The sequence below is a fragment of the Piliocolobus tephrosceles genome, unplaced genomic scaffold (assembly GCF_002776525.5).
Source record: "Piliocolobus tephrosceles isolate RC106 unplaced genomic scaffold, ASM277652v3 unscaffolded_108, whole genome shotgun sequence".
In the NCBI taxonomy this organism is placed as follows: domain Eukaryota; kingdom Metazoa; phylum Chordata; class Mammalia; order Primates; family Cercopithecidae; genus Piliocolobus; species Piliocolobus tephrosceles.
Genome location: NW_022291865.1, coordinates 801,735 through 824,332, shown reverse-complemented (window position 1 = coordinate 824,332; position 22,598 = coordinate 801,735). Strand labels below are relative to the sequence as shown.

Sequence of the window (22,598 nt, the reverse complement as noted above, 5' to 3'; positions counted from 1 at the left end):
ATGGGGTTTCGCCATGTTGGCCAGGCTGGTCTCGAACTTCTGGCCTCAAGCTATTTGCCTGCCTCGGCCTCCCAAAGTGCTGGGATTACGGGTGTGAGCCATGTTCCTGGCCTGGTATTTCTATTCTATTCTCATTCACTAAAACAAATTGCTAGTTGTGACATATTAACATGATTTCTCACCCATTGGTTGGTTACAAACTGTTTAAAAAAATAGTAATGTAGGTATAATACTGAGTAATGAGTTAAGATAATCTGAGTCAGTTCTCAGCTTTTCCGGTTATTGGCTGTGTGACTTCGGGCAAGTTAACTCCTCTAAGTTTCTGCTTTTTTTGGGGGGGACGGAGTCTTGCCCTGTTGCCCAGGCTGGAGTGCAATAGTGCAATCTTGGCTCACTGCAACCTCCACCTCCTGGGTTCACACGATTCTCCTGCCTCAGCCTCCCGAGTAGCTGGGATTACAGGCACCTGCCACCATGCCCAGCTAATTTTTGTATTTTTAGTAGAGACGGGATCTCACCATGTTGGGCAGGCTGGTCTTGAACTCCTGACCTCGTGATCCGCCTGCCTCGGCTTCCCAAAGTGCTGGGATTACAGGCTCTGAGTTTCAATCCACTGTCTTTAAAATGTGATACCTCATTCACTAGGTTCTTGAGAGGATTAAATGAGATAATACATGTTATTACTTTATAGGGTATCTGGCATTCATTTATTGAACAATTATTTTGAATGTCCATGATATGCCACCGTTACTGTTTTTTTTTTGTTGTTGTTGTTGTTTTTTTTTGTTTTTTTTTTTGAGACGGAATCTCGCTCTGTCGCCCAGGCTGGAGTGCAGTGGCCGGATCTCAGCTCACTGCAAGCTCTGCCTCCTGGGTTTACGCCATTCTCCTGCCTTAGCCTCCCGAGTAGCTGGGACTACAGGCACCTGCCACCACGCCCAGCTAGTTTTTTGTATTTTTTAGTAGAGACGGGGTTTCACCATGTTAGCCAGGATGGTCTCGATCTCCTGACCTCATGATCCGCCCGTCTCGGCCTCCCAAAGTGCTGGGATTACAGGCTTGAGCCACCGCGCCCGGCCTGTGCCACCGTTACTGTTAATGTTGAAAGTGAAGTTGTGGGAAAACAGACAAATACCCTTGCTCTCCTTGTGTTTACATTCTAGGTAAACGTAAACCCACAAATTTACGAGACCAACAAATAACTTTTTATTTTTTATAACAGCCTTTGTTACCTCCTGGGCCTTTAGAAATGACTTCTGAAAATCAAGAAGACAATGAACGATTTAAAGGATTTCTACACACATGGGCAAGAATGAACAAGGTATCACTTGGGAAGGCTAATAGCTTTTAGAATCATCTGTTAAGGAAATATATACTATATATATATATATATATGTTAACGTAGTTCTTTGATCTCTCCCAATGTTTCAGCCAAGTAGTAAGAACACCGAGAAAGGATTATCTAGCATTAAAAGGTAAGTTGCAATTCCTTGTGTTTCTTTTATATTTTTTTGAGATGTTTGAGTTATAAAGGCTATACACTATTTTAGGGAATTTTGAAAGTGAGATGAAATGTTTCCACCCTAACAACCGTTGCTTTTGTGTATTTCCTCTCAAGTGTTGCCATATACAATACTACTAGGATATAAGCTTCATGAGGGCAAGAATTCTATTTCAATAACCAGAACAGTGCCTGGCACATAATATATGTTCAGTGTTGAATAAATGAGTGAATCCACATACGTTTTTACTGTATGTTGTAATGTATATACAATTTTGCATTATACTTTTTTTTTTTTTTTTTTGAGACAAGGTCTCCCTCTGTTGCTTAGGCTGCAGTACAGTGGCGCAATCTTGGCTGACTGCAACCTCTGCTTCCTGGGCTCAAATGATCCTCCCACCTCAGCCTCCCAAGTAGCTTGGACTACAGGCATGCATCATCATACCTCACTAATTTTTGTATTTGTAGAGATGAGATTTTGCTGTGTTGCCCAGGTTGGTCTTGAACACCTGAGCTAAAGTGAACCATCTGCCTTGGTCTCCCAAAGTGCTGGGATTACAGGTGTGAGCCACTGTGCCTGGCCTGCATTATGCTTTTTTCATTTGTGGTTACATGTTATTAGAGTCTTTAAAGTTATTGAATAATTATAAAATATTTCATTGAGTAGAAGGAATTCACTTCTCCTCCTACCTGCTTGGTATTTGCGGTTGTTTTCCATTTAGTTTTGTGTGTTTGTTGAAGTATATGGATATGATAGTGGATTATTTCTTTAGGTTAGATTTCCAGAAGTGAGATTAATGCATCAAATATTGTGAACATTTTTATAGCTTTTAGTACACACTGCCGAATTGTTTCTCAAAAGACTTTTTTTCTTATGAAAATTTTATACGAACTTACTCTTCCACTAGCTATATGTGTGAGTATGTGTATTTAACTGCAGCCTACCAGTTTTTGGTGGTGGTAAAATTATCAAGGGTAATTTAAAAAGTGAAAGAGTATTGCTTAATTTGATTTCCTTGGTTACCAGGAGATTGAATAGTTTCCCATATTTGTTTACTAATTGTAATTTTTCTTTTTGAATAATCTTTTACTTATTTTGACTATTGAGATTGGTTTTACTTACAAAATTTAACTTTCTAATTTTCTTAGCTACAGAGCCAATTTAAATGGCATGGTCATTAGTGAAGATACTGTTTACAAAGTTACCACAGGCCCAATATTCTCTATGGCTCTCCACCCATCAGAGACTAGAACTTTGGTAGCAGTTGGGGCCAAATTTGGGCAAGTTGGACTTTGTGATTTGGTAAGTTGTTATTCTTGAATATATTATAGTTTGTCTAAAGCAAATAGTCTGGAAGAGAATAGGCTAGAGCTATGTGTTTATAAATGTTGCGTGAGACTTATAGTTTTGGGCTTTATGATGCTTTATTCCAAATTTTAGAAATCTGGAGGAATTTAAATTTGCTTTATAGAACTTTAATATTTTTAGCTTGAATATCATTAACCATCTGGGCATAAATTAACTGCCAGAAAACTTTGTTATACTTTAAACATATATGTGAAAAGATCACACAAAGTGGCCGGGTGCAGTGGCTCATGCCTGTAATACCAGCACTTTGGGAGGCTGAGGCGGGTGGATCACTTGAGGTCAGGAGTTTGAGACCAGCTTGGCCAACATGGTGAAACCCTGTCTCTACTTATAAAAAGCAAAAATTAGCTGGATGTGGTGGTAGGTGCCTGTGATCCTAGCTACTTGGGAGGCTGATGCAGGAGAATTGCCTGAACCCAGGAAACAGAGGTTGGAGTGAGTCGACATGGTGCCATCCAGCCTGGGCGACAAAGTGAGACTCCGTCTCGGAAAAAAAAAAAAAAAAAAAAGTTTAGTGTTTTTTTTTTTTTTTTGAGATGTAGTCTTGCTCTGTCGCCCAGGCTGAGTGCAGTGACGCGATCTCGGCGCACTGCAAGCTTCATCTCCTGGTTCATGCCATTCTCCTGCCTCAGCCTCATGAGTAGCTGGGACTACAGGTGCCCGCCACCACGCCCAGCTTATTTTTTGTGTTTTTAGTAGAGATGGAGTTTCACCATGGTCTTAATCTCCTGACCTCGTGATCCGCCTGCCTTGGCCTCCCAAAGTGCTGGGATTACAAGCGTGAGCCACCACACCCGGCCCCAAGTTTAGTTTTCTAGTTGTGTTTAAAATATGGTCTGCTATGGTCTGAATGTTTTTGTCCCCCCCAAAAATTCATATGTTGAAATACTAATTTCTGTGGTATTAGGAGGTAGGACCTTTGGGAGGTGATTTAGGTCATGAATAAGGTTATAACGTGAATTAAGATTCTTATAAAAGTAAACCTAAGAGAGACCACTGTCCCTTCTACCATGTAAGGACTCAGCTAGAAGGTACCAACTATGAACCAGAAAGTAGGCCCTTAACAGACACTCAGTGAACTGGAACCTTGATCTTGGTATTCCTAGTTACCAGGACTGTGAGAAATAAAATGCTGCTGTTTATAAGCCACTCAGTTTATGATATGTTGTTTTTAGCAGCCCAAATGGACTAAGAAACAGTTTCTAAGCTGTATCAAAATATCTTCCCAGGGATCTGCTTTGGAACGATTCTAGTCATCTTTGATGAGTCAGAAATAGATACTGAATTCCATTCATTGTGCATATAATTCTGCATGAAATGCTGTCTGTTGTTACAAAATTGAGAAAAGTCAAGTTAATGTTCTCTGAATTTATTTTCTTATTGGGGAAGAAGACCAAAGACATGATAAATGCCATAAGGACAATTAATGAAGATGAAGAAACAGTGGTGACTTGAAGTTGATTGGGGTTTATAAACAAAATTTGCAAGTCTGGAGACAGATAGAAACCAAGTTCTTTCTTATTTTGGGATCATAGCTTCTCCCTTATTTTGATAAGATGTGAGTTGGGGGTAGGAGGTGATAGGATTTAACAAAGAAAACTGAAGCAAAAAAGTGGGAAGAAGATCAGAATAGTGTGTTTTAGAAGCCAAGAGATAAGTTTCAAGGATGGAAGGTTGGCAGAGCCTTTTGCAGAGAAGTTGAAAGAATGGAGAAAAGGCCATGGATTTTGAAAATAGGGTACCATTCGTGAGTTCAGAAAATAGCTTTGACAATGAGGTAAGGAACAAAGGCTTTAGGAGATTAAGAAAGTATGGGGGTAATGAAAGAACTGGAAGAAATGGAGATAGAGACTACTGTTCTCTCCCCCTCCCCCTCACTGAGACACAGTCCCACTCTGTTGCCCAGGCTGGAGGGCAATGGCATGATCATAGCTCACTGCAGCCTCAACTTCCCAGGCTCAAGTGATTCTCCACCTCAGCTTCCTGAGTAGCTGGGACTACAGTCATGTACCACCACACCTGGCTAATTTTTTTATTTTTTGTAGAGACTGGGGTCTCACTATGTTGTGTAGGCTCATCTCAAATTCCTGAGCTCAAGCACTCCACCTGCTTCAGCCTCCCAAAGTGCTGGGATTACAGGTGTGTGCCACCACACTCATCTGAGACAACCTTTTGAATAATTTTGAAAAGGAAATATTGAAAATTAGCATGATTAAGTGAAGATATTTTTGGATGGGTTGATCTGTATATAATTTAAGACATACATAAAAATTCTTTTTTCATATCTTTCCTGGTGACTCCAAAAATCTGTATTATGGCCGGGCGTGGTGGCTCACACCTTTAATCCCAGCACTTTGGGAGGCCGAAGTTAGGCGGATCACCTGAGGTCTGGAGTTTGAGACCAGCCTGACCAACATGATGAAATCCCATCTCTACTAAAGATAACAAAATTAGTTGGGTGTGGTGGAAATACCTGTAATCCAAGCTACTTGGGAGGCTGAGGCAGGAGAATTGCTTGAACATGGGAGATGGAGGTTGCAGTGAGCCGAGATGGCGCCATTGCACTCCAGCCTGGACAACAAGAGCAAAACTCCACTTCAAAAAAAAAAATCTGTTACTAGATCTCCATAGTCCAGTATCTCCATCTCTCCACCAACCTAATTTTCCAGGACATTTGGCAATCTCATTAACAGATTTAGCAAGTCTAAAAGCAATATTACCTTGCCTATCCTGTCTGTGCTCACAATTTCCCCGGTTTTTTAAAAAAGTAGCTTTATTGAGGTAATAATTTACCTATCATAAAATCCTACTTAAAATGTAAAATTCAATGCTTTTCCTTTTTTTGAGGTGGGAGTCTCGCTCTGTCACCCAGGCTGGAATGCTGTGGTGCAATCCTGGCTCACTGCAATCTCCACCTCCTGAGTTCGGGTGATTCTTGTGCCTCAGCCTCCTGAGTAGCTGGGATTACAGGTGCTCGCCACCACACCTGGCTAATTTTTTTCTTTTTGTTTTGTTTGTTTGTTTGTTTGAGACGAGTCTCGCTCTGTCGCCCAAGCTGGAGTGCAGTGGCATGATCTCTGCTCACTGCAACCTCCGCCTCCTGGGTTCAAGCAATTCTCTGCCTCAGCCTCCCAAGTGGCTGGGATTACAGGTGCCCGCTACCACGCTCGGCTGATTTTTTTTTTTTTTTTTTTTTTTTTAGTAGAGATGGGGTTTCACCATCTTGACCAGTCTGGTCATGAACTCCAGACCTCGGCCTCCCAAAGGGCTGGGTTTACAGGCGTGAGCCACCGTGCCCAGCCTAATCTTTGTATTTTTTGTAGAGATGTTGGCCAGTCTGATCTCGAACTCCTGACCTCAGGTGATCCACCTGCCTCTGCCTTCCAGAGCTGGAATTACAGACATGAGCCACTGTGCCTGGCCTAAGTGGTTTTTAATAAGTTTACTCAGTTGTTTAACTATCATAGTCTGGTTTTAGAACATTTTCATTATCCCTACAAGATCCCTCATGCTGGCTGAATGCAGTGGCTCATACCTGTAATTCCAGCGCTTTGGGAAGTTGAGGCAGGAGGATCGCTTAAACCCACTAATTCGAGACCTGCCTAGGTGACATAGTGAGTTGCCTGTCTCTACAAAAAAAAAAATAGCCGGGTGTGGTGGTGTGTGCCAGTAGTCCCAGCTACTCAGGAAGCTGAGCTGGGAAGATCACCTGAGCCCAAGGAGGTTGAGGCTGCAGTGAGCCATGATTGTGCCACTGCACTCCAGCCTGGATTGACAGAGTGAGATCCTATCTCAAAAAAACAAAAACAAAAACAAACAAACAAAAAAAACATTACTGCAATAAAAAAGAAGCAGAATCTAATGTAGTATACTTCAAAAACTAGCTACCAAGGAGAGAAACGAATCCTGTAGCATAGCTAGGAGACAGCATAATTTAGCTTCTGCCCTGACCCATGTGCAGAGTCCATACTGGTAAATTGACCAAATCCTGAGAATTTTCTCCTATATTATCAAAAGTAGAGAGAAGCACATTGGGTATTCCGATTATCCTTCTTTAGAATGAGGACTAGGGAAATGGTTGCTGGAGGAAAAATAGAGGAAGTAGGGAAAGTGAATAGTAGAACTGATTGTCTTCAAAGGAAGTTTTCTTGACCCATGGGAGTGGTAACACCCTCTACCCCTATACAAGTAGGTGGTATGAATCCTAGTATAAGATAATGAACAAGGCCAGGCGCAGTGGCTCACGCCTGTAATCCGAGCACTTTGGTAGGCCGAGGCAGGCGAATCACCTGAGGTCAGGAGTTCGAGATCAGCCTATCTAACTAACATGGTGAAGCTCTGCCTCTACTAAAAATACAAAATTAGCTGCGTATAGTAGCGGGTGCCTGTAATCCCAGCCACTTGGGAGGCTAAGGCAGGAGAATTGCTTGAACCCAAGAGGCAGAGGTTGCAGTGAGCCGGCATTGCGCCAGTGTACTCCAGCCTGGGTGACAGAGTTGAGACTGTCTCAAAAAAAAAAAAAAAAATCTGCGTTTCAGATTACCTGCTGTCACAACATGGTGAAACCCCATCTCCACTAAAAATACAAAAATTAGCTAAGTGTGGTGGTGGGTGCCTGTAATTCCAGCGACTCAGGAGGCTGAAACAAGAGAATCGCTTGAACCTGGAAGGTAGAGATTGCAGTGAGCTGAGATCGTGCCACTGCACTCCAGCCTGGGTGACAGTGAGACTCCATCTCAAAAAAAAGAAAAAAAAGAGAAGACTGTTGGAGGAAGGGTGAGAATAATATTCTCAAATCAATATAAATTGTCTAAAATTAACAGTTTAAAAAATAAAAAGCATAATGACTACAATTGCTTTTTGTTTTATACTTTTGCTATTGTAGGAGATAATGTCTCTGTAAATACTTGGAGTTCAAAAATTCCTTTAGCTTCATTTTCTTATATTATTTTGACATATTTATATGTACTTATACAGATAGAATGATAGAGAAGAAATTTTTAAAAAGGACCATGCTATATATGCCATTTTGAATCACATTAAATTGAACTATAAAAATATCTATAATCTCAGTGTTTTAATGATAATTTTGGTGAATTTTAGATTTGGAATTTTTTTTTTTTTTTTTTGAGACGGAATCTTGCTCTGTCACCCAGACTGGAGTTCAGTGGCACGATCTCGACTCACTGCAAACTCTGCCTCCCCGGTTCAAGCAATTCTCTGCCTCAGCCTACTGAGTAGCTGGGATTACAGGCATCTGCCACCACGCCTGGCTAATTTTTGTATTTTTAGTAGAGACAGTGTTTCATCATCTTGCCCAGGCTGGTCTTGAATTCCTGACCTCGTAATCCACCCGCCTTGGCCTCCCAAAGTGCTGGGATTATAGGTGTGAGCCACCGTGCCTGGACGGGAGTGATTTTTTAAAACGTTCATCTTTGTACATTTCTGCATTGAGTTCTTTATAACAAGAGAAAGTTTTATTTTTCTAGAAAACAAATGCTATAAACAAATATGTCTGTCAGTTTCTAACTGTGGTAACAGGAAGAATATGTGTGATTATAATAATTTTTTCTCTTTTTTTTCCTGTTACAAAATACTTTTCAATTTTAAAATTTAAAATAATAAAACAAAAATGCTTGACGATTTCAGAGTAGACTAAGCCAGATTTAGAGGTGATGCTTTGTGTGTTTCATAATGTGCCATATGGCATAGAAACATAACTTACCTTGATCTGAAAAGTGACTTCTCAGGAGTTGGCATTGCAGTTGTGGAAAGGATAGTCCTTAGGAGTAGGTATATTAATATGGAAATTCAAATACATGCATTTTTATGGTGTATTTAGAGAACAAAGTATGTTTAAAACTATCATCTTTGTCCCAGGACCAAATACCTTATGAAAATTATGCTGAGAATGAGTAGGTTAATATTATACAGAAGCCTGCTGCATAAGCAAAGTGGTAAGGTACTGATACTCTTTTAGTTAGCAGTTATACCATGTGTGAAATAGAGTAGATTTCTCATTTCCTGAGGATTTTATAAACTGACAGTAATAAACTAGTTTGTTAGTTACAGAAAGCTGGTCACTGTTAAAATTAATGTGACTTGGTATTGTTGGATTGAAAACTAGAAAAAAGTTAATGACAAGATTAAGTTTCTCATTCTGACTTTCTGATGGGGAGAGTGGTTACAATTATAGACTAAGACTGAATATAATCCAGTGTAAATTCTTTAATGACATAATAGCATAGCAAAAATCACTACTTTTCACTAGCTTTTTTTCCTCTCCCCTTACCTCCAACTCTCTTCCAGACCCAGCAACCTAAAGAAGATGGAGTTTATGTTTTTCATCCCCATAGTCAACCAGTTAGCTGTCTTTACTTCTCACCCGCCAATCCGGCCCACATACTGTCACTGAGCTATGATGGCACGTTACGCTCTGGGGATTTTTCCAGGGCTATTTTTGAAGAGGTAAATGTTAATGTGTTTACATGCTGACTTCAGATGATATTCTAGATTCTCTATGAAATGCCACATGAATAATTATTATACCAATTGGGAGAAGTGATATAGCAGAAGGACTTTGAGAGCTACACTGCCTATGTGCAAATCCCAGATCATCTATTACTAGTTATGTGACCTTGACAAGTTGCTTAACCTCATTGTGCCTTACTTTCCTTCGTTCTGAAATGGGATTTAACAGTACTGACCTTATGGTTGTCGTGAGAATTTGATGAGTTTATGCAGATAAAGTACTTAGAACAGAGCCTGGCAGGTAGTATGTGTTTGCACTTGTTAATTTTTTTTTTTCCCCCAAAGCTTTAAAATAAAATAACTTACTCTTCCATTTTTAGGCATAAGACTTGTATTTAGCTGGGTGTGGTAGCTTATGCTTGTAATCTCAGTACTTTGGGAAGCCAAGGTGGGAGGCTCACTTCAGGCCAGGAGTTCCAGACCAGCCTGGGCAACATGGCGAGACCTTGTCTCTACAAAAAATAAAAAATACTAGCTGGGCGTGGTGGTGTGTGCCTGTAGTCTGAGCTACTCACGATGCTGAGGTGGGAGGATCACTTGAGCCCAGGAGTTAGAGATCAGCCTGGGCAACATAGTAAGACCTTGCCTCTAAAAAAAAATTAGCTTGGTGTGGTGGCACGTGCCTCTAGTCATAGCTACTCAGGAGGCTGAGGTGTGAGGATTGCTTGAGCCCAGGAGATTGAGGCGGTAGTAAAGCCATGATTACATACGTAACTGGACTTCAGCCCAGCCAACAGAGTGAGACCCTCTCTCAAAATAAGACATCTTCTACTTAATGCTTAAAACAAACATGTCATTTGAGATGAACTTTCAGATTTGCTTAACTGTATCAGATTGTCTCAATAAGAGAAGTCTTATAAGTTGAACTTTATTTTTTATTTTATTATTTTTTTGAGACGGAGTTTCACTCTCATCACCCAGGCTGGAATGCAGTGGCGCGATCTTGGCTCACTGCAACTTCTGCCTCCCAGGTTTGAGCGATTCTCCTGCCCCAGCCTTCCTAGTAGCTGGGATTACAGGCACCCACCACCATGCCCGGGGAATTGTTGTTGTTGTTGTAGAGATGGAGTCTCACTTTGTCGCCCAGGCTGGAGTGCAGTGGCATGATCTCGGCTCACTGTAACCTCCACCTCCCAGGTTCAAGCGATTCTCCTGCCTCAGCCTCCTGAGTAGCTGGGACTACGGGCACATGCCGCCACGCCAAGCTAATTTTTGTATTTTTAGTAGAGATGGGGTTTCATCATATTGGCCAGGCTGGTCTGGAACTCCTGACCTTGTGATCCACCTGCCTCAGCTTCCCAAAGTGCTGGGATTACAGCGTGAGCCACTGCGTCTGGCCAGATTTTCCTATTCTGGACATTTCACATAAATGAAATCATACAATTTGTGGTCTTTTGTGACTGGTTTCTTTAACAAAATGTATTCAGAGTTCATCCATGTTGTAGCCATGTATCAGTACTTCATTCCTTTTTATGGCTGCATAATATGCCATTGTATGGGTATTCCACATTTGATTCATCTGTTCATCGGTTAATGAACATGTGTTTTTTTTTTTTTGAGACGGAGTCTCGCTCTGTCGCCTGGGCTGGAGTGCAGTGGTGTGATCTCTGCTCACTGCAAGCTCTGCCGCCTCCTGGGTTCATGCCATTCTCCTGCCTCAGCCTCCTGAGAAGCTGGGACTACAGGTGCCCACCACTACGCCCAGCTAATTTTTTTTTGTATTTTTAGTAGAGACAGGATTTCACCATGTTAGCTAGGATGGTCTCGATCTCCTGACCTTGTGATCTGCCCGCCTCAGCCTCCCAAAATGCTGGGATTACAGGCATGAGCCACAGCACCCAGTCGAACATTTGTGTTTCAATTATTTATTTACGTATTTATTTCTGAAGCAGAGTCTTGCTCTTGTTGCCCAGGTGGCAGTGCAGTGGTACAGTCTTGGCTCACTGCAACCTCCGCCTCCTGGGTTCAAGTAATTCTCCTGCGTCAGCCTCCTGAGTAGCTGGGATTATAGGCATGTGCCACTGCGCCTGGCTAATTTTTGTATTTTTAGTAGAGATGGGGTTTCACCATGTTGGCCAGGCTGGTCTCGAACTCTTGACCACAGGTGATCCACCCACTTTGGCCTCCCAAAGTATTGGGATTACGGGTGTGAGCCACCATGCCTGGCCTTATTTATTTTTATTTTTTCGAGATGGGAGTCTCACTCTGTCACTCCAGCTGGAGTGAAGTGGCTTGATCTCGGCTCACCGCAGCCTTTAACTCCTGGGCTCAAGTGATCCTCCCACCTAAGCCTCCTGAGTAGCTGGAACTATAGGCATGTGTCACCATGCTTGGCTAATTTTTGTATTTTTAGTAGAGACAGTGTTTTGCCATGTTGCCCAGGCTGGTCTCAAACTCCTGAGCTCAAGTAATCTGCCTACCTTGACCAGTGCTGGGATTACAGGCGTGAGCTACCATGCACGGCCGTAACTTACATTTCAATAAGCCTGACCTTAAAACAATAGGTGGAGAACTCCTACAGCTTCATTAAAAAAGCTAACCCAATTAAAAAAAGGGCAAGGATCTGAATAGACATTTCTCTAAAGAAACAGAATTGGCACTGGGCGTAGTGGCTCACACCTCTAATCCCAGCACTTTGGGAGGCTGAGGCAGGTGGATCACCTGAGATCAGGAGTTTGAGACCAGCCTGGCCAACATGGTGGAACCCCATCTCTACTAAAAATACAAAAATTAGCCAGATGTGGTGGCAGGCACCTGTAGTCCCAGCTACTTGGGAGGCTGAGGCAGGAGAATCGCTTGAACCCGGGAGGTGGGGTTTCCAGTGAGCTGAGATCGCGCCACTGCACTTTAGCCTGGGCGACAGAGCAAGACTCCATCTTAAAACAAAACAAAACAAAACAAAAAAACACCACAAATGGCAAATAAGCACATGAAAAGATTCTAAGCATTAGGGAAATGCAAATCACAATGAGATACCACTTTATACTCACTAGGATAACTACACTTGCCAGTAGTAACAAGTGTTGGCAATGATGTGGAAAAATTGAAACTCTTATCCATTGAGAATTGGTGTGTAAAATGGTGTAGTTGGTTGGGGAAAGTTTGACAGTTCCATAAATGTTAAATAGAGTTACCATATGACCTAGCAATATCCCTCCTAGGTATACACCCAAGAGAAATGAAAGCACAAGTTGACACAAAAACTTGTACAGGAATATTCATACCAGCATTATTTGCAATAATACAAAGAATAGGTCAGGCACGGTGGTTCACACCTGTAATCTCAGCACTTTGGGAGGCTGAGGAGGGTGGATCACTTGAGCTCAGGAGTTCGAGACCAGCCTGGCCAACATAGTGAAACTGCACCTCTACTAAGAATACAAAAACTAGCCGGGCATGGTAGCGTGCACCTGTGGTCCCAGCTACTCGGAAGGCCTGAGGCATGAGAGTCACTTGAATCTGGGAGGCAGAGGCTGCAGTAAGCTGGGATTGTGTCACTGCACTCCAGTCTGGGTGACAGAGGGAGACTCAAAAAAAAAAAAAAAAAAGTTACATATGGTGCAATTTACCATTTTAGGTGTACAATTCTGTGAGTTTTGGTGAATTGTGTACACCTGTGTAACTATCGTAATGAAGCTATAGAGCCGGGTGTAGTGGCTCATGCCTGTAATCCCGGCACTTTGGGAGGCTGAGGCAGTGGATCACTTGAGATGAGGAGTTTGAGACCAGCCTGGCCAACATGGCAAAACCCCATCTCTACTAAAAATACAAAAAATTAGACGGGCATGGTGGCTCACGCCTGTAATCCCAGCTACTCAGGAGGCTGGGCCAGGGAGAATCACTTGAACCCAGGAGGCGGAGGTTGCAGTGAGCCAAGATTGCGCCATTGCATTCCAGCCTGTGTGACAGAGTGAGACTCCATCTCAGGAAAAAAAAAAGAAAAAGAAAATTTCCATTTCCCTCAAAACTACATCATAACCTTTTGTAGTCATTCTCCCACTGTCTGCAATCCCTGATAACCACTGATGTGATTACTGTCCCTATAATTTTGCCTTTTCCTGAATGTCAAGCATTTGGAATTAAATGATATATAGCCTTTTGTTTCTGGCTTCTTTTACCTACTGTAACACTTTTAAGATTCATTCATGCTATTGCATATATTTGTAATTTGTTTCAGATACTACTGACTGAACAGGTACCTTATACTAGGCACTATCTTGAGTGTGCTTTATATACATCATTAAGCCTTATAACACCCTAGAAAATGAGTAATGTTATTGTGTTTAACAGGTGAAAAAATTGAGGCAAAGAGAGGTTTATGATGTTGCTCAAGGACATAGGTGGCAGAACAAGAATTTACACCAGGATTTGTCTGACTCCAAAGCCCCTGCTCTTAATCATTTAAATATATTGAATATGCCAAGTTTCATTTGTATATATTGGTCTTTTTGTGGGGTGTGAAGGTTGTGATGCCTTTAGTATATTAATTTATTCTTAGTTTATAATACTTGTTTTTAAAACTAAAAATCAGCAATTCATGATTCAGTAGTAAGAATTGTGGTCATCCCCTCTTAGTTGACAGGAAGATTTATTTTTTATTCTTTATATGCATGAGTCCTAAACCCAAAGTGATTGCATTGTGGATTACATGTGATTAAAAACTTAATAACATGCTCACGACATAGCTGGGCGTGGTGGTGCGCACCTGTAATCTTAGCTACTTGGGAGGCTGAGGCAGGTGAATCACTTGAAGCTGGGAGACAGAGGTTTCAGTGAGCCGAGATTGTGCCATTGCACTCCAGACTGGGCAACAGAGTGAGACTTCATCCCAAAAAATAAAAAAAGGCTCATGATAAAATATTTACAGTAACTCAGATATAAAAGTAAATCTGTCCTTCATTTGCATTATCCACAAGTAACCATTGTTGCGTATCTTGAGTATGCTTCCACAAAAGTATACCTGTGCTTACAAGCATATAGTTACACATTTTTTTCTCCTCTTCTTTATACTAATGGCTTCATACTAATATACATAGCCTTTTGCAACTCTTTTCACTTAATAGTATATCTTGGACAGTTAATACTATAAAACTACCTTAGTCTTTTTAGCATTGTGTGGTATTTCAAAGTAGAGGTGGACCATCATTTATTTAACCAGATCTCTCTTGGTGGATATTTATGTTGCTTCTTATTGCTATTATAAGCAATCTTGCAGCAGACATTGTTACAGATCTCTTAGTGAAATTACTGGGTCCAAAAGTATAAGCATTAAGCATTTTGATAGATGTAGCCTGATTAACTGTCAAAAAATGTATATATTTACTCCTCTACTAAGAGTAGGTGAGCATTCAGCTGTGTATCTTGGACTTGGTTGGCGAAGTTACTTTGCATATTAAAATATAATTTCAGTTGGGTAGAATTCAGATTCAGTTCTTTTCTTGTTAAGTTTCACAGGGTAGATCTGGAACTGAGGTTTATTGGGTTTGAGAGATTTGGGATGTAGCCCTGACATGGGTAGATGGGCCATTTAATTGTAGACACAGCTGATCAGTGCCTTTGTTTCCTTTTTTTTTTTTTTTTTTTTTTAAATTTTCAGTTGGATAGAAGGAATAAGTTCTAATGTTCAGTAGCAGAATAGGGTAACTATAGTTAACAACAGTGTATTGTATATTTAAAAATAGCCAGAAGAGAGGACTTGAAATGTTCCCAACACATAGAAATGATAAATATTCAAGGCAATGGACCCCCCGGATACCCTGACTGTGTTTCCATTATGTTTTGTGCATCTGATGGGGATGATGAGAGGATAAATGAGGTTATTTGGGTAAAGTGTTTTATAACCCTTTTACTAAAGAATTTATGTTTTGGCTTTCTTTCTTTTTTTTTGAGACGGAGTCTCACCCTGCCGCCCAGGCTGGAGTGCAGTGGCCGGATCTCCACTCACTACAAGCTCCGCCTCCCGGGTTTACGCCATTCTCCTGCCTCAGCCTCCCATGTAGCTAGGACTACAGGCACCCGCCACCACGCCCGGCTAATTTTTGTATTTTTTGTAGAGACGGGGTTTCACCGTGTTAGCCAGGATGGTCTCGATCTCCTGACCTCGTGATCTGCCCGTCTCGGCCTCCCGAAGTGCTGGGATTACAGGCGTGAGCCACCACGCCTGGCTGTTTTGGCTTTCTTTATAAGAAGAGTGTGATACAAGCTGATTGTTACTTATATTCTTAGGTGTATAGAAATGAAAGAAGTAGCTTTTCCTCCTTCGACTTCTTGTCAGAAGATGCCTCCACTTTGATAGTAGGACACTGGGATGGAAATATGTCACTGGTGGATAGACGGACACCTGGAACTTCTTATGAGAAACTTACCAGTTCTTCTATGGGAAAAATAAGAACTGTTCATGTCCACCCAGTGCATAGACAGTATTTTATCACTGCCGGATTGAGGTATGGTCTTTATAAGACTTTATGACTTAGACCTTTTAATGTCAAAATTACATGGGTTAGTTTGGTTGTCAAAGATACTGTAATAAAATATTACAAAAGGTATTACTTTTGTAATACCCAAAGGCCAAGTAATTTTTCTTTCTACACTGATTGAGACTTGAGTGATTTTTTTTTAAAATAAATTCTTTTAGATTTAATAAATAGTGGAAATGCTGAAAGAAATTTTTTTTCTTGGCATTGTATGTATTTGCTTCTAATCTTACGAGAAGAAAGTTTAAATTTTAAGGAAAAAAAGTTATATGTGACCTACAACTTGTTGGCCTGTGTTAACTTTTTTCTTGGAAGGATTGAAAAACCAACTAGAAACTTGACAGCCGGGCGTGGTGGCTCATGCCTGTAATCCCAGCACTTTGGGAGGCTGAGGCAGGCAGATCACTTGAGGTCAGGAGTTTGAGACCAGCCTGGCCAATATGGTGAGACCCTGTCTCTACTAAAAATACAAAAAATTGCCAGGTGTGGTGGCATGCACCTGTAATCCCAGCTACTTGGGAGGCTGAGGCAGGAGAATCACTTGAACACAGGAGGCAGAAGTTGCAGTGAGCCAAGATTGCACCACTGCACTCCAGCCTGGATGACAGAGTGAGACTCCATCTCAAAAAAGACAAAACAAAACAAAAAAAAAAAACTTGTCTTTCTGTATGCACTGGATCCATGTATCTGCTATAGTTTTGGAATGAGTGTAGTATTGTACTTGTTATCTATACCAGTTTTGGGAGAACTAATAGAGTATTAGAGGGTGCTGTCTTTTTTTTTTTTGAGATGGAGTCTTGCTCTTTTGCCCAGGCTGGAGTGAAGTGGCGCAATCTCACCTGACTGCAACTGCCGCCTCCCATGTTCAAGCAATTCTTCTGCCTTACCCTCCCGAGTAGCTGGGATTACAGGTGTGCACCACCATACCCAGCTAATTTTGTATTTTTGGTAGAGATGGGGTTTCTCCATGTTGAGGCTAGTCTCAAACTCCTGACTTCAGGTGATCCGCTTGCCTCAGCCTTCCAAAGTGCTGGGATTACAAACGAGCCACCGCGCCCAGCCGAGAGTTGTGTCTTAAATGTTCCTCAGTATAGCAAGTATGTGAGTGTCTAACTTATGTTTAGCCCTGTTGTAGAGGCTCATTACATGTACTATGGCAACATTGATCATTGTTTCTCCCATTACAGGGATACTCATATTTATGATGCAAGGCAACTGAAGTCCAGGGGAAGTCAGCCTTTGATTTCTTTGACTGAACATACAAAGAGCATTGCTTCTGCCTATTTTTCACCTGTTACTGGTAACAGAGTGGTGACCACATGTGCCGATTGTAATCTGAGGTAAATTGGGAAGGCAGAAATGTTTTTAAGGAATGTAAAGATTCTATAGCTATTGTGTCAGTAAACCAAAAGCTTTGTTTACTGCTGTTCCCTATTAAATTGCTAATGTTATTGTTTAGTAGTCATATCTAGGTTCCTGAAGACTGATGACCTGTATTTAATGGCTTTTCAGCAGTTTTTGGGTCCTGGAAATTTCCTTGAGACTGGCAAAGGTCCGTAACTACCCTGGGTGGTTTATGGTCCAGCTTTCCTTTAAGCACTGAAGAATCCCCGAAACCAGGCTGTGAGAAGGAGATAATTTTAGCATACTTTGGGGTCAGTGTGATCTATTCTGCAAGTGAAGTGCTGAATGGAAATTGCAGAGCCCCAGACCGTGAGCAGACAGAAAATAGCAAAAACTGGGGTTCTGTACAAGCTATTGGATATTGTTTTATAGTTCTAGGGTTTTAGCTTTAGTACTTTTCTATAGCTACTTCCCAAAAATGGATTTAAAGTGTAATATAAACCAGTTGAACAAAAAACAAAACAGTGTCAATAAAGATGTCGGGAACATTAGTGTAATCACAAAGGAAAATTATTTTGTTCTCTTGTAGAATCCCTGATTTTGCTTAAAATTGCAAGCACTTTTCAGTTTCTAAGAGTTTTACCTTAAGCCATTTTGGAATTCCTATATTATTCGGTTGAGTGTATACTGTGCACCAGGCTCCAGAATGGCACCCAGTTTCTGTTTAAACCCACCTGTTGGGAAGAGCGTGGTCTGCAGTGTGTGACAGTTGTCCAGTTAGTTTCTAGCAAAGTCTGTGAGTATTACCAGATGGTGCAGAAAGAGAGTCACCAGGGAATGGTAGGCCAGCATCCCCTTTCCACTCATTCAGTTTCCTTTGTCTCAAAAGCTACCTGTTCTGTTCCTGTTCATTTACACTGCAGTTTAGTCTTGTTACATTAACTATTAGTGGTTTGGCTTTCTACTAATCTATTTAGGCAATAAACTCTAGTGCCAAGCAACCATACCAGAAAAGCTAGGCACAAGGAGAAGAGAAGGAGGTGGTGATGCTGTTAGTTTCCTTCTGCTGAAGTGCTCAGTGGAGGCTTCTAGACTCTTCTCCAACTGCTGTATAAAATCTCCTCTCTTTGGCCAGGTGTAGTGGCTTATGCCTATAATCCCAGCGTTTCGGGAGGCTGAGGTGGGAGGATCACTTGAGTCCACGAGTTCGAGACCAGCCTGGGCAACAGAAAGAGACCCTGTCTTTACAGAAAAAATTAGGCAGACATGGTATTGTGTGCTTATAGTCCCAGCTACTTGGGAGGCTGAGGTGGGAGGATCACTTGAACCTGGGAGGTTGAGGCTTCGGTGACCTGTGACAGTGCCATTGCACTTCAGCCTGGGCATCAACTGAGATGCTGTCTCTTGAAAACCAAAATACAACTCCTCCTTGGTTGCTAGTTGGTCTTAGTCTGGAAATGACACTATCAGGGTCTTCAACTGATGAGTCTCAGGGAAACTGCTCTTGATACATAGATGTACTTTTAGGTGATTTGTACATTTTCAGACCACATCCTTTATGTCTCATATTGTGAATTGTGGATATAATTTTACAGTTCAGATTATCACTTTAGAATGTGCATTTTATTTCTATTCACTTATCATTATTAATGTTTTTTTTAGAGACAAGATCTCTTTGTTGCCCAGGCTAGAGTGCAGTGGCATGATCATGGCTCACTGCAACCCTGACCTGCTGGGCTCCAGCAATCTTATGGGCTCCAACAATCTTACTGCCTTAGCTTCCAAGTAGCTGGGACTAGAGGTATGCGCCACCATACCTAGCTATTATTACTATTTTTTATTTTTTTTTGTAGAGATAGGGTCTCACTATATTGCCCAGGCTGGTCTAAAACTCCTGGCCTCAAGTGATCCTCCCACCTTGGCCTCAAAGTGCTGAGATTACAGGCATGAGCCACAACAGCCGGCCAAATGATTTCTACACTAAACTGTAAGCACTGACTTATTTTATAAAACGTCTTGCAACTTTTGTTTAGTATTTTAGCCAAGATTTGTTGGAGCCTGATCCTACCCCTGCTGTTTTTTTTTTTTTTTGTAGACAGGGTCTCGCTCTGTTGCTCAGGCTGGAGTGCAGTAGTGTGATCATAGCTCAGTGTAATCTCAAACTCCTGGGCTCAAGTGTCAAGTGATCCTCTCACCTCAGCCTCCTGAGTAGCTTGGACTACAGGCATGTGCCCCACAGCCAGCTAATTTTTAAATTTTTTGTACAGATGGGTCTCACTGTATTGCCCAGGCTGGTCTCAAACTCTTGGCCTCAGGTGATCCTCCTGTGGATTACAGGCATAGACCTCTAAACCTGGCCTGATCCTACATATTTTTAAATGACAATTATGTATTTCATACCGTGAATTAATGAGAAGCTTGTTAAATACACTGATATTTATTTCAGAAAGTTTTTAAGAAACAAAATAATGTCTTACTCTCTTTATTTTGCAGAATTTTTGACAGCAGCTGTGTATCTTACAAGATTCCTCTCCTCACCACCATCAGGTAGGCTTCTATATGCCAAATAATGTAGATGTGGATTACCATGAACCGTTTGTTGCAGTGCATACATTAGACATCTGATTGTCAAAGAGATGTAATAGTCCTAATTTTTGAATACAAAAATTGTAAGTGTCCCAGTTTGCTAGTTCCTATCCGGAAGGGTTCTTGGTTCTAGGTTCTCTGTGTCTGTAGAGGTTCAGTCTCTTGTAGTCAGTAGCTGTTCTCTGCAGGTGGGAGGTTATTGTTGGTTAAGGTTAATGACTTTATTCTGAACTGAATTACTCATGTTATCTTATTGAAGAAGACTGTAATTATTCACTTGCTGATGAGGCTGTCTGAAGCTCTGTTTATTTGTGTCTGTTTATTCTGGGCCTAGAGGGTTTCCCCATCTTCCCACTTCATTTCTTTGATTATACTCTTATATCAACTACTTTGAATGTGTATATATACATATATATATATATTTTTTGGAGACGGAGTCTCTTTTACCCAGGCTGGAGTGCAGTGGTGTGATCTCTGCTCACTGCAATCTCCGCCTCTTAGGTTCAGGTGATTTTCTTGCCTCAACCTCCTGAGTAGCTGGGATTACAGGCACGTACCACTACGCCTGGCTAATTTTTTGTGTTCTTAGTAGGGATGGGGTTTCACCATGTTGGTCAGGCTGGTCTCAAACTCCTGACCTTGTGATCCACCCACCTCGGCCTCCCAAAGTGCTGGGATTACAGGCGTGAGCCACAGCGCCCAGCCTTGTATGTGTGTATTTAATATCAAACTTTACTCAATGCCTTCTCCTGATATCCCTCTTTGTCAGTATTTATGAAGTTGGGAATAGTGTGTGATACATATTGATTGTTGCTTCATACATTTTTTTTTTTTTTTTTTTGAGACGGAGTCTCGCTCTGTCGCCCAGGCTGGAGTGCAGTGGCCGGATCTCAGCTCACTGCAAGCTCCGCCTCCCGGGTTTACGCCATTCTCCTGCCTCAGCCTCCCGAGTAGCTGGGACTACAGGCACCTGCCATCTCGCCCAGCTAGTTTTTTTGTATTTTTTAGTAGAGACGGGGTTTCACCGGGTTAGCCAGGATGGTCTTGATCTCCTGACCTCGTGATCCACCTGTCTCGGCCTCCCAAAGTGCTGGGATTACAGGCTTGAGCCACCGCGCCTGGCCTGCTTCATACATTTTGTTCCATTTTATCAGTTTCTTTTTTTTTCAGGTCCGCAATTTTTATTTATTTTTATTTTTTTTTAAGACAGAGTCTCACTTTGTAGCCTAGGCTGGAGTGCAGTGTCATGATCTCGGATCACTGCAACCTCCACCTCCTGGGTTCAAGCAATTCTGCCTCAGCCTTCCAAGAAGCTGGGATTACAGGTTCACACCACTCTGTCTGGCTAATTTCTGCATTTTTAGTAGAGATGAGGTTTCTCCACGTTGGTCAGACTGGTCTCGAACTTTTGACCTTAAGCGACCACCCACCTTGACCTCCCAAAGTGCTGGGATTACAAGTGTGAGCCCCCATGCCCAACCTATGTTATGTTATGTTATTTTTATTTTGAGACAGAGTGTCGCTCTGTTGCCCAGGCTGGAGTGCATTGGCATGATCTCGGCTCACTGCAGCCTCTGCCTCCTAGGTTCAAGCAATTCTCCTGCCTCAGCCTCTTGAGTAGCTGGGACTACAGGCACGTGCCACTATGCCCAGCTAATTTTTGTACTTTTTTTTAGTAGAGACGGGGTTTCCCATGTTGGCCAGGCTGGTTTTGAACTTCTGGACTCAAGTGATCCACTTGCCTCGGCCTTCTAAAGTGCTGAGATTACGGGCATGAGCCACTGTACCCAGTCTTATTTTTTAATTGACTAATAAAATTGTATATATTTATCATGTACAACATGTTTTGAAATATATACATTGTGGAATGGCTAAATCAAGCTGATTAACGTATGTATTACCTCACGTACTTACCATTTTTTTGTGGGGAGAACACTTAAAATCTGTCAGCAATCTTCAAGAATATAAATATTGTTATTGACTATGGTCATCCTGATATACAGTAGACCTCTGGAATGTATTTCTCCTATTAAATGAAATTTCATAGTTTTTGACCAACATCTCCCCAACCCTTTCCCTCTCTGCCCAGCAGTTTCTTAACTTCTCTCTTTTTTTTTTTTCTTTTTTTTTAAAAAAGAAACAGGGTCTCGCTCTCCTGCCCAGTATGGAGTGCAGTGGCATGATCATGGCTCACTTCAGCCTCAATCTCCTGGACTTGAGCAGTTCTCTTGCCTCAGCCTCCCAAGTAGCTGGGACTACAGACACACAGAACCATGTCCCTCTAATTTTAAAAATTTTTTGTAGAGATGGGGACTTGCTGTTGCCCAGGCTGGTCTGGAACCCCTGGCCTCAACTGATCCTCCTACGTGGGCCTCCCAAAGTGTTGGCATTATAGGCATGAGACATCATGCCTGGCCTTACAACTTTGTTATTTTTATTTATTATTATTTTTTAGACTAGTCAAGTACAGTAGTGAGAAGGTGGGAAAGAGTAGAACAAAGAGTATTATCTGTAACTGACTGTGAACAATCAATTAAAATAAGTCACTACCTTCGAACCAGCCTCACCTTTTTAAAATTCCCCGTATGAGTGAGGCCATGTGGTATTTGTCTTTCTGTGCCTGGCTTATTTTACTTAACATAATGTCTCCAGGTTCATCCATGATAGGGTTTTCTTTTTTTTTTTGAGACAGAGTCTTGCTCTGTCGCCCAGGCTGGAGTGCAGTGGCCAGATCCCAGCTCACTGCAAGCTCCGCCTCCCGGGTTTACGCCATTCTCCTGCCTCAGCCTCCCGA

General features: G+C 41.8%; 1 protein-coding gene across 1 annotated transcript in view; it reads left to right on the top strand.

Annotated features, from left to right (window-relative positions):
- The window catches only part of LOC111529501 (WD repeat-containing protein 76), a 34,274-nt gene extending 14,505 nt beyond the window's left edge, over positions 1-19,769 (top strand). Inside the window, exons 5-11 of the mRNA XM_026447862.1 lie at positions 1,223-1,321; positions 1,432-1,475; positions 2,651-2,804; positions 9,180-9,338; positions 15,627-15,844; positions 17,062-17,214; positions 19,712-19,769. Of these exons, the coding sequence (XP_026303647.1) occupies positions 1,223-1,321; positions 1,432-1,475; positions 2,651-2,804; positions 9,180-9,338; positions 15,627-15,844; positions 17,062-17,214; positions 19,712-19,769 (885 nt within the window). The remainder of the gene's footprint in view (positions 1-1,222; positions 1,322-1,431; positions 1,476-2,650; positions 2,805-9,179; positions 9,339-15,626; positions 15,845-17,061; positions 17,215-19,711) is intronic.
- Positions 19,770-22,598: the final 2,829 nt, after the last annotated feature.